Source organism: Strongylocentrotus purpuratus, unplaced genomic scaffold, assembly GCF_000002235.5.
Source record: "Strongylocentrotus purpuratus isolate Spur 01 unplaced genomic scaffold, Spur_5.0 spur5_scaffold_5, whole genome shotgun sequence".
Lineage (NCBI taxonomy): Eukaryota > Metazoa > Echinodermata > Echinoidea > Camarodonta > Strongylocentrotidae > Strongylocentrotus > Strongylocentrotus purpuratus.
The window spans coordinates 8,164,354-8,180,982 of NW_022145611.1; the positions used below are offsets into that span (position 1 = coordinate 8,164,354).

Consider the following 16,629-nt stretch of genomic DNA (forward strand, 5'->3'; position numbering starts at 1 on the left):
TTGAGCTTCATGGGGCTATGCCCCTTGACACTGCATGCCGGGGCTTTCCCGGTGGACGCCATGCCAATTTACGTTTCACTTGCTTCGCTCGCTTTGCTCTACCTGATCGTAAATACGGAGCACCTCCCCCTCCCCCCGGCCCCCCCTCCGCCCCACTTTGAAAAACTTCAAGTCCACGGGGCCTGCATGACCTAAGAGTGGAGGTGATGCAGATTTTTTTCCTGCCCCCCAAAAAACGTTTTTGCTCATTACACCACTGCTCCTTCGTCCCTCGCATTTCGTCCCCCCCCCCCCCCCCCCCCTCACCGGCCATGAAAAGAAATCGCCGCCCTTGATTTTTAGATGTGTTTCGCCTATGTTTTTATCATTGCCATAATTTGTTTTTGTTTTTTTATTTGTAAATATGTAATGATCTAATGTAATGCTCTTTGTGGCATTTGAAAGAAAGACGAAAAAATAGTGCTAGTGCGCCCCATCTCCGCGTATATCGACAACGCCTGGAAATGCAAGACTATTGCCATGTGTTTACACGACATGCATGAATGCTGAGACAGCATGCAGCGCAGACGAGCTTCATGGAACTGTGGTCGAGATCTCCCGAATGTAATGCTTGCCCCAATTTTTTGTAATTTTCATTGATAATGGATGTCGATGATCTGAAAGAATTGCACTTGCTGAGGGAGGAGAATGCTCGTTTGAGGTTACAGCTTGAGAAACATGAATTAGAATTGGTAAAGCACGCTCTATAAAGTATATCAAATCGTTATCCGTCAGCGTCAACGCGCGTCACGTGTTTGTGAGTGTCACTACCAATCAAGTATAGTCCCATGTGTTGAGCGCCATGTTTGTAATTGTACTAATTCTATAATAATTCTCCTTATTGTTGTCGTATGTTCTTCCTTATCTATTCTTAGTTGTGTGTGTGAATGACTGTGACGATGTTAAACAAGCTGTTTCTCTGAAACTAATAAACTGCTTAAGTAAGCTAAGCCTAAGAATTAGTAAGATAAGCAGTAGGGGCGCTGGTCCAAGAATGAGGATCGTCCTCATAAACGAGGACAAAATGCGTCCTCAAAAATAAGGGTTGTCTGCATTTTTGAGGACGTTTTTTTTCATTGGCGCTCTGGGGGTTTCATGTTACAGAACGGCCTTCTGGCGATGCCAAAAATGGATTCCCCGGGGGAAAATAACCCTAGTTCACCGTCTACTGGGTTGTCCGTCTTCCCAAGGATTTATTGCTTATAATGTGAAAGTCTCTGTACAATGTCAATGTAAAATGCATCAAGAAAATCATTGCAGAATCCGTTTTTTGCATCGCCAATGCACCGATCAAAAATATGAAACGTCTGCAAAAATGCAGACGGTCCTTATTTTTGAGGACGCATCAGTCCGTGTTTACGAAGACGATCCTCGTTTATGAAGACGATCCTTATTCTCGGACCAGCGCCCCTACTGATAAGGGTAAGGTCTTGGGACTTTCATAAATTAAATTTGATTTTTGAAAATGTATTCATTAGAGAGAGCTCAATCTTAGCTATCTACCTATAAAGATTAAAGGGGAAGTCCACTTTTATATTAAGCTTCCTTTTATAAACTAGTCTAGAACTAGAAGCAGAAAAATAAATGTATCCATGACAAAAATTTGAGCAAAATGCAATGAAATAAAGGGATTTTGTTATTTTATTACTTGATAGGCCTAGAGTTTTCGACCACTTAAGACAAAATCCTACTTTTCGGACTCTTTACTCCCTATTTATTATCATTTCTTGTTTAAATGATCATGAAGCAAATATTATTATTATTTAAACAAAAAAAGAATCCTAGAAAAAATCATGAATTGCCATGACAATATTCATTTCAATTTTCACGGTTTCGGAGGCAGTTATCGACATAGCGAGCCAGTTTTCGACCGCATGTACATACATACATACAATTGTCTTTTATATAGCGCAACATCCAACGAATTGCTCGAAGCGCTTTACAGAAAAAATGACATAGTAAACACAAGATAGTACATGTATAAAAGAGTAATTATAATAACAAACAAAAATATTAGAATTACAATTTACTTATTGAAGAGGTACGTTTTTAGTTTTTTCTTGAAAATTTCAACTGAGGGAGAGGTACGGAGGTCGAAAGGGAGGGTATTCCAAATTTTGGGGCCATAATAAAAGAAACTACACTCCCCCGATCTTGAATTGATACGTGGTAATCGGAGGAGCGTGGGGTCGTTAGAAGAGCGGAGGTTGTATTTAAGTCTAGGAGGAGTATGTAGAAGCACAGACAGATACATTGGTGCACAATTATTCAAACATTGGTAGACAATTAGGGAAACTTTGTATATGATTCTGTTATTTACGGTTAACCAGTGTAATTGCTTAAGTAGAGGAGATGCTGATTCATACCTGCTCCCTCCCAAAACAACCCGGGCAGCACGATTTTGGATTCGTTGTAATCTTTGAATGTCTGTCACATTAGCATTCAAAAGAAGAGAGTTGGCATAGTCTATTCTACTGAGGATTAATGATCTTACGACATGATGGCACGCATCAGAGGTCAACAGATTCTTGATTCTAGAGATATTGTACAAATGAAAGTTAAGCGATTTACACAAAGCAGTAATTTGTTTAGACATGGACATTGAAGATTGAAAGAAAATACCTAAGTTTTTGACATTGTCAGACATTTGTACTCTACCATTTCCTATGTTTATACTTATATCACGCGGTAAGTGATGTCTAAGCTTTGGTGACATGGCCAGCAGTAGTTCCGTCTTTCCTTCGTTCAGTTTGAGTTTATTTAAGGTCATCCATATACTAATTTCAGAGATACATTGTTCCAGTTTACTTATTTCTTCTTGAAAATTTGCAAGACTTTTGGGGTTGAAACTTGTGTATATTTGTGTGTCGTCAGCATACATATGATATCTAAGACCGTAGCGACTAATAATTCTTCCCAAAGGTTTGACGTATAGCGTAAAAAGGAGCGGGCCGAGTACGGACCCTTGTGGAACTCCATAATCTAAAGTATGAACATCAGAGTAAGTGCTATCTATGCGAACCCGATAGGTCCGACAGTTAAGATACGACCGAAACCACTGCAGAGCCGTGTCACGTATTCCAAATTCTGAGGAAAGCCTATCAATCAAAAATCCGTGGTCAATGGTATCGAAGGCTGCGCTTAAATCTAATAAAACTAGTATCACACCACGCCTTTTATCAATTTCACATAGAATATCATTTCTAACACGGGTTAGTGCAGATTCAGTACTATGATGTCTCCTGTATGCCGACTGAAATTCATCTTGTAAGCTAAGCTCTTCGACATGGGCTGTCAGTTTTGAGGACACCACAAGCTCAATCACCTTGGATATGTAAGCAAGATTAGATACAGGCCTATAGTTTTTAAGTTCCGAAGAATCCAACGAAGATTTTTTCAGGTGAGGAAAAACTATTGCATATTTAAGTTTGTCAGGGAAAACTCCATTCACTAACGAGCAGTTTATGATTGACGTGATAACGGGTACCATTACCAGTACAAATTCAATAAGAAGCATGCGCACGGGCGGAGCAGGTATCCCATGCCGGTGCTCGCCATGTCGAAAACTAGCACTGCGTTGATCGGAAATTGGAATGGTTGAGCCACTCAAAGCTATGCTGACAGCGGTCTTCATTGTTTTTGATGTGTCTTTCATCTTTCATGTCTTGCATAGGCAGGAATGAGGTCTAGACATATTTCAAGGTGTTTGCACAGCTGCATGTGTTCATTAGCCCTTGTTATTTTGACTTTGTAAAATTTGTTGTTGACCCTTTTATAATTCCATATACATCTAATGCCCACTCCTAGATGACCGATGCTGCCTGGAAGCAAATGAGAAGGCTCTTCAGTGTGCAAGAGCCTGGCAGAACATTTAAGCTTAGATGATGGATATGAAAGAAGAATCTTCTGACGTGTATAATAACAATAGAATTCTAAATAGGGATTGTCAAAAGAAAAGTCTGAGTAGACATCTTCATGAAAAACAAAGCAATGTATTAGAGTACTTTTTAAATGGGTTTTTTTTTGTCATTTTATTCTTATTACACATCTAGATGAAAGCTGAAGATGAAAACCACTCCAGCAATGACACCTCAGCAGAAGCGCGACCAAGTATTACCCATCTTGACAATGCTAGTATCAAGAGATACAGCAGACAGCTCATTCTACCAGAACTGGGAGTGAAAGGTATGATATCCCATCTGATTTTTTAAATTCTTTTAATAGTAGCTTCATTTACATTGCCCACATATCCATCCATCCCAAGGGATGCTTTAAGATGCCAGTTTACTAGACCTGGGTGGAAAGTGGTAATATAGATTAAAGCCACAAAGCAGTCACGTGTTGTATCATAATTTGCTGTCACTAGATTTAGTTGAATTACCAACTTTAATGTGTCTGTGTGCAAAGGTCTCTGAAGCAGCCAACCATGGTCCCACCAGAAAATACTCCAACATGCATATATCTGGAGGAAGAGGGAATTTGATGTATATGATGAGAAGACCATCAGTATTAGGCTAGGCTCACAATTCATTACACAAAACAACATGTCTGTCGTAAAAATGAAGCCCACTCTTGAACGTTCCTCATGAAAACTCACTACTATGCGTCTTTAATGTCTTGTAAAGGACATTAGTACCAGACTGGGACTCTAACTGCAATCCATATGATCAACAGTCCGATGGTGTATCCACTAGATCCTTTTGTACCCCTCTCTCTTTAAATGATTAATTACTTGATTATCTTGGACAGGAAATACATTTGATAGCTGTCTTCTAGTCAATAAATTTAGACCAACCAATCAATGAAAACTTGAAAATTGCCACTTTTTGCAGGAATTTTAAAGAATGGACTTCATGGTCTTATTCCTGTTTTACTTTCTTACCTACTACAGGTCAGCTGCAGATTGCTAATTCATCAGCGTTGATTGTAGGTGCTGGAGGGCTGGGATGCCCAGCTGCTATCTATCTTGCTGCTGCTGGCATAGGTATGTATCGTATCGCAATAAGTAATGTCCAATTTGAAGAAGGTCTCATTCCCAGTGCACCAGTGCCCTGTAGTATTTGCCACTTACCAAATCCCTCAGATCTTAGGGCCTTATGTTCCTTGTTTAGAAGCTCATACTTGTCTTGTCAAGATTAGCTTTAATTCTGTACGGTATCAGGTGCAATATTCTATTTGCAATATTCTATGTATAGAATTTTTAATTATGTACTGGGAGTAGCATGTGTGGGGGCACATGCCTCTGGGTAACAGTGATGAACTTCACTTTTGTGCACCCTGACCCACTTGCTGAGCACTCCTTTATCTCTTTGCATGTGTTTGTTCATTCTTATTATGTACCTCTCTCTAGCCATGCTGAATTGTATTTGTTCTTTTTTAGGAACGGTCAAATAAATAATAACAATGATAATAATAACTGTCTTCTTTACCTCTTTTTTTGTTTGTTTACAGGTAGACTAGGAGTAGTGGATTACGATGAGGTAGAACTGAGTAACCTTCATAGACAGATCCTACATACAGAGCAGAGGGTCGGATGGTCCAAGTCAGACTCTATCAAATCTAGTATTAAAAGGTATGGGTATGAAAAGTGTTTTCTGGATCATTATCTGAACCACTTTGTAATAGTCTTAAGCGGACTTGAATATATATCGAAATGAAGAGTGATATGGGATATAGAGTTTATAATAAACTGTCTAGAAGAAAGTTATTCTTTAGTTGTAGATATTCAGGATCATCATCCATTATAAGGTTTTTTAGAGCAGGACAATTTAAAGAAGTTTTAAAGCATGAAATCACTTACCATGTAGGTACATTACATATATAAAGATGAAAGTTGAAATAAGTACATTATTCCAACAAAAATAGGAATGTTGGTTTAAACAACTTTTGTTTTAATAGACAATGGGATTATTCCGTAAAGGAACTTGATTTATAATAAGATGGTTAGAAGGTCTATAAAACTCTTGTTTTGTACTGCTAAATGTCACCAAAATGATTGGATTTAGTTACAAATGATCATTATTATTATTTTGTTTTCCTTTCCCCAGCCTCAACTCATCAGTGCAATGTATAGCTTATCATCTTCAACTTGACAGAAACAATGCTATGGACATCATCAGACAATATCCTTTTTATGATACACTCTGTACCAAGTAGAAGTATATACTGTCAACATGTACCATACTACAAAAATGTTATCAAAAATTGGATGTTGTATTACTCTTAATTGGTGTAAATTTGTCTGGAAAAGAAAAAGGAAATACGACACCGTGTCAGCTTGAACTTTTAGATAATTTTCCTATTTTCTAACTTTTGGTTATATTCATTTTCAGATACATGTAGTTCTGCAGGTTAAAATGTGTTTTCGGATGAAAAAATGAGGAAAAAAAGTTGATGTATTCAATAGAAATCCGATATGGATTTACTAGGAGTGATTTAAAAATATGATATGTCTAACATCATAAAATATTCTGTAGGGAAGAGTGTTTAATGCAAAATTTATGATATCTGTTGAGTTCGCTCATGCTATGAATAAGACGGCATTATGTACATAAGAATGATCTCAGAAACACATCAAAATTTCAAGAGAACATGAATAATATTGATTTAATCACTTCGGTAATCCGCCTCGCAGAATACATCTGGCCCAACATATCTTAACTAGATATCAGTTTCCTTGCAACTTATCATTTGAAATGTGCAAAAATTTTAATGAATATTTCATGTAATCGGTGGAAATGTTATCGCTCCTTAATCGGCTGGTTACACGTATGACATGGTATTGGACTGTACAGACAACGTAGCCACTAGATATCTCCTGAATGATGCCTGTGTGCTGGCAGGGAAACCCTTGGTCTCGGGAAGTGCTCTCAGGTTTGAAGGACAGGTAAACTTAACGCTCCACTGCACTACTTGTAGCTACTTGTGCCCTCTATATAGCAAACAATGCCTGAGCGGTCCCCCATGATCCCCTTTTTCTTATGTTAATTGAGAGCTGATTTGATGAGATAACCATGCACCTGTCAGTGACCATGCAGGGAGGTCTAATCCCTCCTGGCCAAGGCTAGTGCAGATAGGCTTTGAAACAAAAATAGAACTGCCTGATACTGTTTAACTAAAGCTGCAAGTAATTTAAGGCTAATGCTTCTACAGGTTTAAGCTACAGTCCCATATACGTCCCGGACCCCATCCGGGGTGATCCGGGATTCGGTCCGTGTTGACACCGTGTTGGCACCGGGGTGGTCCTGGATGGTCCTGGATTGTCCTGGATGGTCCTGGATGGTCCTGGGCGGTCCGGGAGTTGACCCCGGATGTTTTTGACGGTCAAAAACTGCCGGGGTGGTCCGGGACGGTCCGGGACAATAGTTTGATCCGGGGTGATCCGTGTAGCCACCGTGCTGGGTCCGGGGTCATCCGTAGTGGCACCGGGGCGGTCCGTGTTGATCCGTGGCAGTCCGGGAGTGAGTTATTGACCGCCCAGGACCATCCAGGACCATCCAGGACCACCCCGGTGCCAACACGGTGTCAACACGGACCGAATCCCGGATCACCCCGGATGGAGTCCGGGATGGTCCGGGACGGTCCGGGACGTATATGGGACTGTAGCTTAAAAGCATCACACTTTTTTGAACAAAACATCCCGGACCATCCCGGATCACCCCAGACCATGGTCGGGGATGGTCCGGAGTGGTCCGTGCTCGTCCGTGCTGGTCCGGCTTTATATGGGACTGGGGCTTTACAAAGTCAAATTTAGAGTCGGTGTATATCCATATGTGCATGATCATCCTTAATTTTCACGAAAGGTGGGAGCTAGTACATTTGATACTTAAATCAAGTTTAAGGGGAACTCATTTCCTTTTTACCTTCCCAGCTACCATCTGGACTTGAGTTTGAAATCTTTTTCATTTTCATCACTTTGTGCTAATCAAGAAGACTGAACATCATCCTGTTAAAGTTCAAAAGGTGTTATGTTTTGAAAGATAAGAAAAGAACAAGAGTGTAAGCTAATTATAACCACCATTGATGTGGCTGGTAAAAAAGACTACCCCCCCCCCCCCCCTCTCTAAAATAGGTCAAATAGTCACATAGCTCACCTACTCCTAAGACATGTCATGTTTTTACTCCTTTTATTTCGTGTAGAATTGTATAATATATTATATTTATACAAAAGAAGGTTTGATAAAAATTTAATGCAGCTAGAAACCATCATTTATAATTTTCATCTTTTCCTTTTTCTAGCTGACTGTATATAACCAAGGAGGGGGTCCATGCTACCGGTGTTTGTACCCCAGACCTCCCCCAGCAGAGACGGTCACTAACTGTTCTGAAGGTGGTGTCTTAGGAGTAGGTGAGCTATGTGATCTTTCATTTTCTAGCTGACTTTGTATAACCATGGAGGGGGTCCATGCTACTGTAAAAGTTAAAGCCCCTCTGCACTAGTTTGGCCAGGAGGGATTAGACCTCCCTGCATGGTCACTGACAAGTGGTTATCTCATCAAATCAGCTCTCAATTAACATAAGAAAAAAGGGGACCATGGGGGACCAATGGTCACCGATTAGGCATTGTTTGCTACATAGAGGGCGCAAGTGGCTATAAGTAGTGCAGTGGGGCTTTAAGATTAGACTCGATCTATACTTGTATTTGTTACAATTACTATTTGTTTCTCTAGTCTCTTCTCTCTATACATAGTCATTTCACATCATTTGCTTATTCACTTACTATTCATTTACTTCTATTACTCAACCCAATTCCTTCCTCCATTCATCTCTTCTACATACCAAGTCTTCCATCTCACCTGGTATGTTCCTTTGTTTTCTTCTCATTCTTTATTCATGAATCTTGTGTGAATGCCTTAGATATTGTCCACTTCTTACTTATCATTGGTTCTCTTCTTCTTTTCCTTTTAAATATTCAATCTTACTCCCAAATCCTATTTTGCTAATGGTTGATGATGTATTTCATTTGAATATACTTTGCTTAAAAAATGTACAGTATGAGGCTGCATAGGAGCCTACAATAAAGACAGACACACCTGCACTGGACATCAACAGAGTCAGTTGTATTTATTTAGGGAACTGCTACTTTTATGTTTTAATAGAGAGGATTTATTTGAGTTTGGCAGAGGTTTGTGGATGATTGGATTTTTAATTTATATTGGTGAGAGGTTATTTTTATTAGTTTACACTACAGAGAATGAATAATGAGATCTTTGGTTATTTTTGTTTGAAGATTGGTTTAAATACAGTGTAGTAGATATCTTGAAAATGTTCATATGCAACTTTGATATAACGGATTGAATATTTTCTAAGTATTCTCTTGAAGTGGATGGCTTTTGTGTTTTCATGATTTGCCTGTGTACTTTATCTCTAATATCATGACATCACTCTTTGTTTGAACAAAAAGATATATGATTAGATTGTGGATTCTAAAATTGCTACCATTTGAGTAATTCCTACTTCTGTAATAACCTTTTTAATTTGTTCACATTTTTTTCTTTTCAGTTCCTGGCATCATTGGTTGTATACAAGCACTAGAAGCTCTCAAGATGGCTGCTGGTATAGGCAGTATCCTTTTCCATTCAACATGGTCAAATATGAAGAATGAATTTAAGCAAATAGTTTATATTGGAAAAACAATTTAAAAAGAAGTGCATGGCAAAGTTTGATTATGCTGCAATGAAAGGAAACATGATTTTAGAAAATAATAGGATGTGTGAGATATATATCATGAATGAAGAGGATAATATATTTATATCAATTTATTGACTCTAACAAACAGCAAGGTATAGAATTAAATCCTCTGATCACATTCATATAAAATGTTTCATTCTTTTTTTTCCCTTTTATATGTATGAAAGATGGCGAATATGTAAGAATTAAAATTATGATATTATTAAAACAATGAAAATGGCAAAGAATATTGTGAGACATTCATGTTAGGAAGTCTTGCATACATGTAATATACATGATGCATAATGCACTACTTGAAACAAAAGCTTGAAAATATCGTGAACAAATAGAGTAGTCACATCATGTTTACATGAGCTAGGTATACCATTGATTACTTCATGTAAGAGGATGTGTATGCTTCCTGTATGTTAGCGGCACTTTCTTTCTCATAATCTGGATTGGCTGTTACTTGTATAATACCTCAGTCCCAGGAAATTCTCTCATGCAAACTATGCAAAATGAAAAAAATCATGCCATGTTTCCCTTAATGTATGCCATCAGCATCCTACTCCCAGAAGCTATTACTGTTTGATGGGTTGGACGGTACGTACCGGTCTATCAAACTCCGACCCAAGAAACCAACGTGTGACGTGTGTGGCGACAATCCGTCTGTAACGCAGCTCATCGACTATGAAGAGTTCTGCGGTGCCAGCGCCACCGACAAGGTATTTGACGTGCTTTGTTTTGGCACTCATTTTAAAATGTTCCTGCATATTTCATGGAAAATTCTGTCGTTTTCATCTTTCCAATACTGTCTCATTTGGCAGCTTACATGTATGAGTAGCTATAAGCTCAGTTGGTATTTTTAATTTTAAATAATATGTTTCCTTTTTGTCTATCTTTTATTTTTTTCCTCTGTCTCTGTCTCTTTCTCTGTCTCATTCTCCCCTCTCTCTGTGTCTCGTTCCCTTTCTCTCTGTGTCTCGATCCCTCTCTCTCTCCCTCTCTTTCCCTCTCCTTTCCCTCTCCTTCCCTCTCTCTCTCCTTCCCTCTCTCTATTCTCTTATTTGACTATCTTCTATTCTAAGAAGAGTTTTATTAGTGGCTGAAAAGCGACATTTAAATGTAGACTGAGACAGTGCTATTATACTTTTTGTCTAAAAAGACGTACCCAACATGCTTATCGATTAAAATTGTTTTTTTTTTATTGACAAATGTGTTTAAGGGAAAACTGAGTATAATACTGCTTTACCTGTTTTCTTGGGTGGTCTTCCTACTGGTTTCTACATGATGTTATATCTTTTCCTTTTGTTGTTGTTGTTGCAGTGTATAACCTTACATCTCCTCGAAGCCAAAGATAGACTTAGCCCGCAGACCCTTGCCAGTGAACTCCTCAGCCAGGACTCCTCTTCTCGTCTCCTTCTGGATTGTAGACCGGAGATAGAGTTTGAGATCTGTAGACTACCAGATAGCATCAGTATCCTTGACTATGACTATGAATGAGCCACATGCTTTTTAGTTAATGGGACTAAACGAAAGAAGATGGGCACATTCTAGGATAACCACCCTATTTTGGATGATCGATTTAAAGAAAGAAAGACTGCCTCCCAAACACAGAATTACCTTCAAAAGTTTTGAGAACTTCATTTTACATTTGCTTCAAATAGAGAGGGAGGACACGTTGTAGTCTCCTAAAGGTTGGTGTAGTTTTCATGAGAGAAGAAACTACTCTTGTGTCTGGTGGGTAATGGTAGGAGAGATGAGGGGAGAGGGGCACTCATCTTTATATACAATGAGCACAATATGAATGATTATGATTTTTGGAAGGTCGGTTCTACACTTCATTATAAGGAAATCTAATTTTAGTAGTATTACAGTCACAGTTTATCAGCAACTTGAAATAGAAGAGATTAAACACTACGATAGTACGATCTGGTCACACCTGTATCTTTTTTCATCTGGTTTTCCTTTTTATTTCTTCATCGAGTTGGCATTAAGATTAACATAATAAGCTGACAACAACTCTGGTAAGAAAGTTCCAATAGGGCTTCAGTATCAATTCATAATGTTTACCTTGACCCATCCTTCATAGATGTTCCAATCGATGACATTGAAAATGAGAAGGGCATACCAAGGTTAAAAGAAGTGGTCACCAAGCAGCTTGCCAACCAACACGATAATCCTTTTCCAAGTGAGTGACTACTCTACTAAATTTTTTAATAAATCATGAAAGTAAAAGCCTTTGAAACTTTACCTCATATCTTGGAAACTTAACTTTTCACTGTGTAGTTACTTATTACTGCCAGTATTTACAAGGGGCAAGCTGAAAGTATTCAGGTCAGTTGGGTCACTTGTCTACTCCATATGTTGATGAGTGTTGTGGAATTCTGCACACATATTGACATCATAGGTGTCGTTGCACTTTTGGTCTGATCCAAGCTCGAGAAGGGTCATTAATTTTCTTGATCTTGTCGTGTTCAATAATATTAAGTCAACGCTTGACTTGCCCATCAAGATTTTGAATTGATTGTCACCCCTCGCAAACAAAAGCATCAAGTAATATGCCTTAAATACCAATTTTGCATGCCCCCTCAATTTTAGATAGTACCTTTATGGCCAATTTTGTTCTTTCTTACTTGCAGTTTACGTTGTATGCAGAAGAGGCAACGACTCGCAGAAAGCAGTACTCAAGCTACGCAAGGAGTTGGACTCTTTACCAGTCGCTATCAAGGATGTTTGCGGTGGACTAACAGCATGGACAAACCAAGTAGATCCAGATTTTCCAGAGTACTAAAGCAAGATAAAGGGTGCTCTATTGATATAATCTTTGGCCTATCTGCCATTTAACATCTGTTTCTTATAAAGTGCTTTACCATTACGATTAATGTATTGAATTGCTTACTATTATTACCCCGGTCACTGGATTCCATTACTATTCTGCACAGCACAGTTCGCATTCTTCACTCCCTGCGGAGCATTTGAGCCATACACTGTAAGTGATTTTTTTTTTACAATAAGATCAAAGGTTTTAAACATATATAATGCTGTTTTGAAATATGAAAATTAAGACTTTTTTTTCATTTTTCAAGACAAGGCTTTTTAATAGGTCATCCCTGATTCCACTTGATTCAAATTATAAATCAGGGTGATTTTAACAAAATATGTTGCAATCTGTCAGTAACATTATTGTAGTGCAGACGTTTTACACTCCGCGGGCAGGATGTGCCAACTAGGCCACGGCTTTGTTTGGTTGCAATTTACGACCGGGCTTGTAGAACTATTCGCAGCAGAAGGCTTCCAATGTGCTATTTTAGCTGCTGCCTACCAAATATTTATTATTACCAAAGCTACCATACCAATTTCTACCAGTTCTACCATATCGCCCACCTGTATTTCATGATACACATAAAACTCAGCAGGCTATGACTTCTTTTCAGTAACTCTTTAATAAACCATAGTGTACACTTCGTCAACTTGTCCACGCATGGCCTGTACTCGGGGCTCACCAGCTCCTTACATGTGACATGCACATCTATTTATTTGTGGAAATGAATATGTTAAAACAACAACACATATTTTAGAAACCTGATCATAAACGGCATGTGCACTCTGGGGATGTTTGCGTGTCTGGAGGTTGACCTTTCAGTTCAGACGAATCCTAGTTGCCAGCTTCTTCTCTTGCCGCAGCTTGTAGGCCACGCTCTTGATGGTGGTAGATCCGTGCGTACGCTAACCCGGGCGAAGCTCTGGGGCATTGTTGCTGCTACTCTATTGCGAGCTTCTTCTCTTGCTGCAGCTTGTCGGCCAACCCTGCAAGCCAGCCACGCTCTCGTTTCATTTTCGATGGTAGATGGTAGCTCTGGGGCGTAGTTGTTGCTACTCTATTGTGTTGCTGCGGCTCGTCGGGTGGCATGGGAGGTTGCGGGGGTGGTGGAGGCTCTGCAGGTTGTATAACATTCAAGTTTGAATACTTTTCATCTCCTACCCTAGCACTACATGTATATTGCACTGTTACAGTTTTATTTCCAAAATGTAGTGGTAAACCTATGATCCCTATATCTCTGTCAACAGAATATATTAAGACATTATTACAGTCTGTCAATTACATGAAGCCAGATTTGCGTATCTGACTCCTCATGATTGTGTACAAAGCGATGGTGACCATAAAGCCTTGCCACCTATTAGTCGGGAAATCTTGTTTTGCCTGGGATAATTGTCGGGGTAGGCAGAAACGACCGATATGACGACGATGATGATGTTTGCCTAGACGACGTTTCGATGCAGTGCTTGATGATTTTGCTCGTCGGCTCGTGATGGACGCCGACAAGGGAAACGGAGACAACTTTGCATGTGCCTGGCTAATTTTGTGGTTTTAAACCTTTTTCTACTTGTCCCACTTGAGGGCCTGTCACTGATGTTGAATGGCAGGAAAGAGGATTGTCTTCTGGTAATTATAAAAGGTCCTCTCTGAGATTCTAGCAACTTTCAGGTGCTTTAGGACACGCAGAGATTCCCTGCTGCTGCCACCGGCAAACAGAATGGATGCTGACAACAGGATGTTGCCAGCAGGCATATTCCAATATGAGGGCTGGCTCTCCCATGTCGTGACTGCCGCTGTAATAACTCTCGCACTCTCTGACGGCTAACATGGTTCCACCCTCCCTCTTAAACAATGTCACATTACATGACTGGCAATTCGGGCACCTCACAAGGAGCTCCATCAGTTTGGACTCGAAGACGATGTACTTCTTCTCGATATTTGGATGAACTGTCCTATGAGGAACTTCCCATGGAGTCCTAGGAGTCTGTCCTCTTTTTCTACATTAAAGATTCCTTTAAGAGCATATTCTTAAACTCCTCCATATCGAGGCCAGCACCCTCACCAGTTGTCAACACTGAGTTCATTACCTGTCCCATGTCATTTCCAACATTTGTCATCCAGTTTGCGGTGTTGGCTACATCACCAGCAAGTTTCTTTGTGATCTGAAATGATTAATTGACGAACCAAATATGAAAATAAGATTTTACTCCATCTCTTTCTTTTGTACGTGTATGTAGGAATATTATCATAATTTGTTAAAGTCCTGGGCGCACAGCATGGTCATTGTACCGGTTACAAGCAACTCCCGTCACGGAACTTTCTTTCAAAGTCGCGGACCCCCATACCGCCACTGCCAAGTTTTTCACCATTAGACTGTTTTTTTATTTGGTTGGTGATTGAGTTCAGCTTGAACTCTGGTATGGAGATGCCTGCCCCTAGTGATACCTTGAAATAAGAATGAATATACGACACAAGTTTTAAAAAGAGGGACTCCCTGTTTTCCACTTGCAGGCTGTCCCATAAGTATCCATCCACTTTAGTCATAACTACAAACATGTGTTTGCATGTATACCACTGGTGTATCTAGTCCGGACATTCACAATTCGACAAACATTTATATTACCTTTAAACAAAACAAAAAATTACAAATATACCTACAAATTACAATACATATGAAATATACATCAATGTGAACACTCAACAGAGTAAGTTAATCATCAAAAGCGATTTTGAATAAATGTGTCTTGATGAGTGTTCTTTCGCTTTCTGCAAAAGTACAGTAGGAATGTTGGAATAAGTGAATGGTGGTCTTTACTCATAGTGGTGTGGTCCCCATCAATTGTGTACTGAAGGAAAGGCTTCACAAGTTAGTACGGGAATTACCCTTCCTGCTTATACCCCATCACCAGAATATCTGCACATGCTTTTCACTCCTGTTCGGTCATTGTGTCTCTAATACAGGGAACCTTTACATTGTCTCCTGTTGCGTTCATAAGGTAGAAACTCTCCCAAAACTCGGATAATGTGTCTCTCAGCACTCCATCTGTATCTCCCGAGGCTCATTTTATTACTTCATTGTTCTTTAAGTGTTCTGTAAGTTCCTTTAAAACATGCCCACGGTGTAGTTTAACCTTGACTGCAGTTTTGGCTTCATTCCTCGCAAAGATGTAGAAGGCTACATTAGCAAAGAAGCCCAAGTGAGAGCATCTGCCCTTATGTACAATAAAGGGCTGGAAGATGGCAAGAATGCTGACACTGTGGCCAAACTGTGCTCCAGACTAGCTTCCTTAGAGGCAGTTTCTCCTCCTCCTCTCGTCGTCTTTCCTCTTCTCAAGATAACGTCGAGAGACCAGCTTAAAGTTGAGGTATTGAGCCTCCCCTCGATGATTCGGGTGACTTCTCCCGTAATGCTGTGCCACCTCCGGCAACCCCAATGTTTCAAAATTGCAGTGGGTGCAACTTAACGTTAACTCTGTCTTGTGCGCGAGTGCCATGTGGGCATCAAGGTCGTTCGCCCTCTCCTTGGTTGCGCTGCAAAGAGTAGACTTGAACATCTGTAGTAGAAATATTGGAATAAAAGGAACATTGCACGTGCATGTATTAGTAGCTGCCTTACTCCTGATACCTGTGTGGAGGTATCCCTTACTCTACCAGGATTTTGCCGGTAATGCAGAAACTTCACATGAATAGGCTTCGGTCTTGGACCTGTGAATGAGGTCATCTTCTTTGTTGGCGTGCAATGTGCTTGCTCCATCTCCATTGATTGCGGAATAATCAATCCATCAGATCTGCACCCCCGAAGGCATGTTAGATGAAGAAAGAACTAGCTGTTGATAGGACTGTGGCTCTGGCCTCCCTTTGTTGTGCTTACACACATTTTGAACCCTTGATAGGACTTTCTTCTCCTCTTCCTCAGTCATCACCTGAAAATGTGGGATTATACTGAGTGGCGCCCTCTCTTTATAGTTCTGATGCCGGAAACGGTCCATAAACTGCTTTTGTTGTTGTTGGATCGACGAATCCCATCGATTTGTATACCAGTGTCATCTGAAAACACATGGAGTCAAGTAGCCCCTGAATCATCTTTCTACTCGTCTCTA

General features: G+C 39.8%; 1 protein-coding gene across 1 annotated transcript; it reads left to right on the forward strand.

The window, feature by feature from the left end:
* The first annotated feature begins 587 nt into the window (after positions 1-587).
* LOC762595 (adenylyltransferase and sulfurtransferase MOCS3-like) lies at positions 588-15,145 on the forward strand. The gene is made up of 12 exons (XM_011663627.2): positions 588-731; positions 4,092-4,224; positions 4,931-5,023; positions 5,491-5,611; positions 6,087-6,161; positions 6,808-6,925; positions 8,278-8,386; positions 9,541-9,603; positions 10,270-10,433; positions 11,035-11,185; positions 11,801-11,899; positions 12,351-15,145. The coding sequence occupies exons 1-12, from the start codon at positions 642-644 to the stop codon at positions 12,500-12,502; spliced, it is 1,368 nt and encodes a 455-aa protein (XP_011661929.1). The 5' UTR covers positions 588-641; the 3' UTR covers positions 12,503-15,145.
* The last annotated feature ends 1,484 nt before the right edge of the window (positions 15,146-16,629 follow it).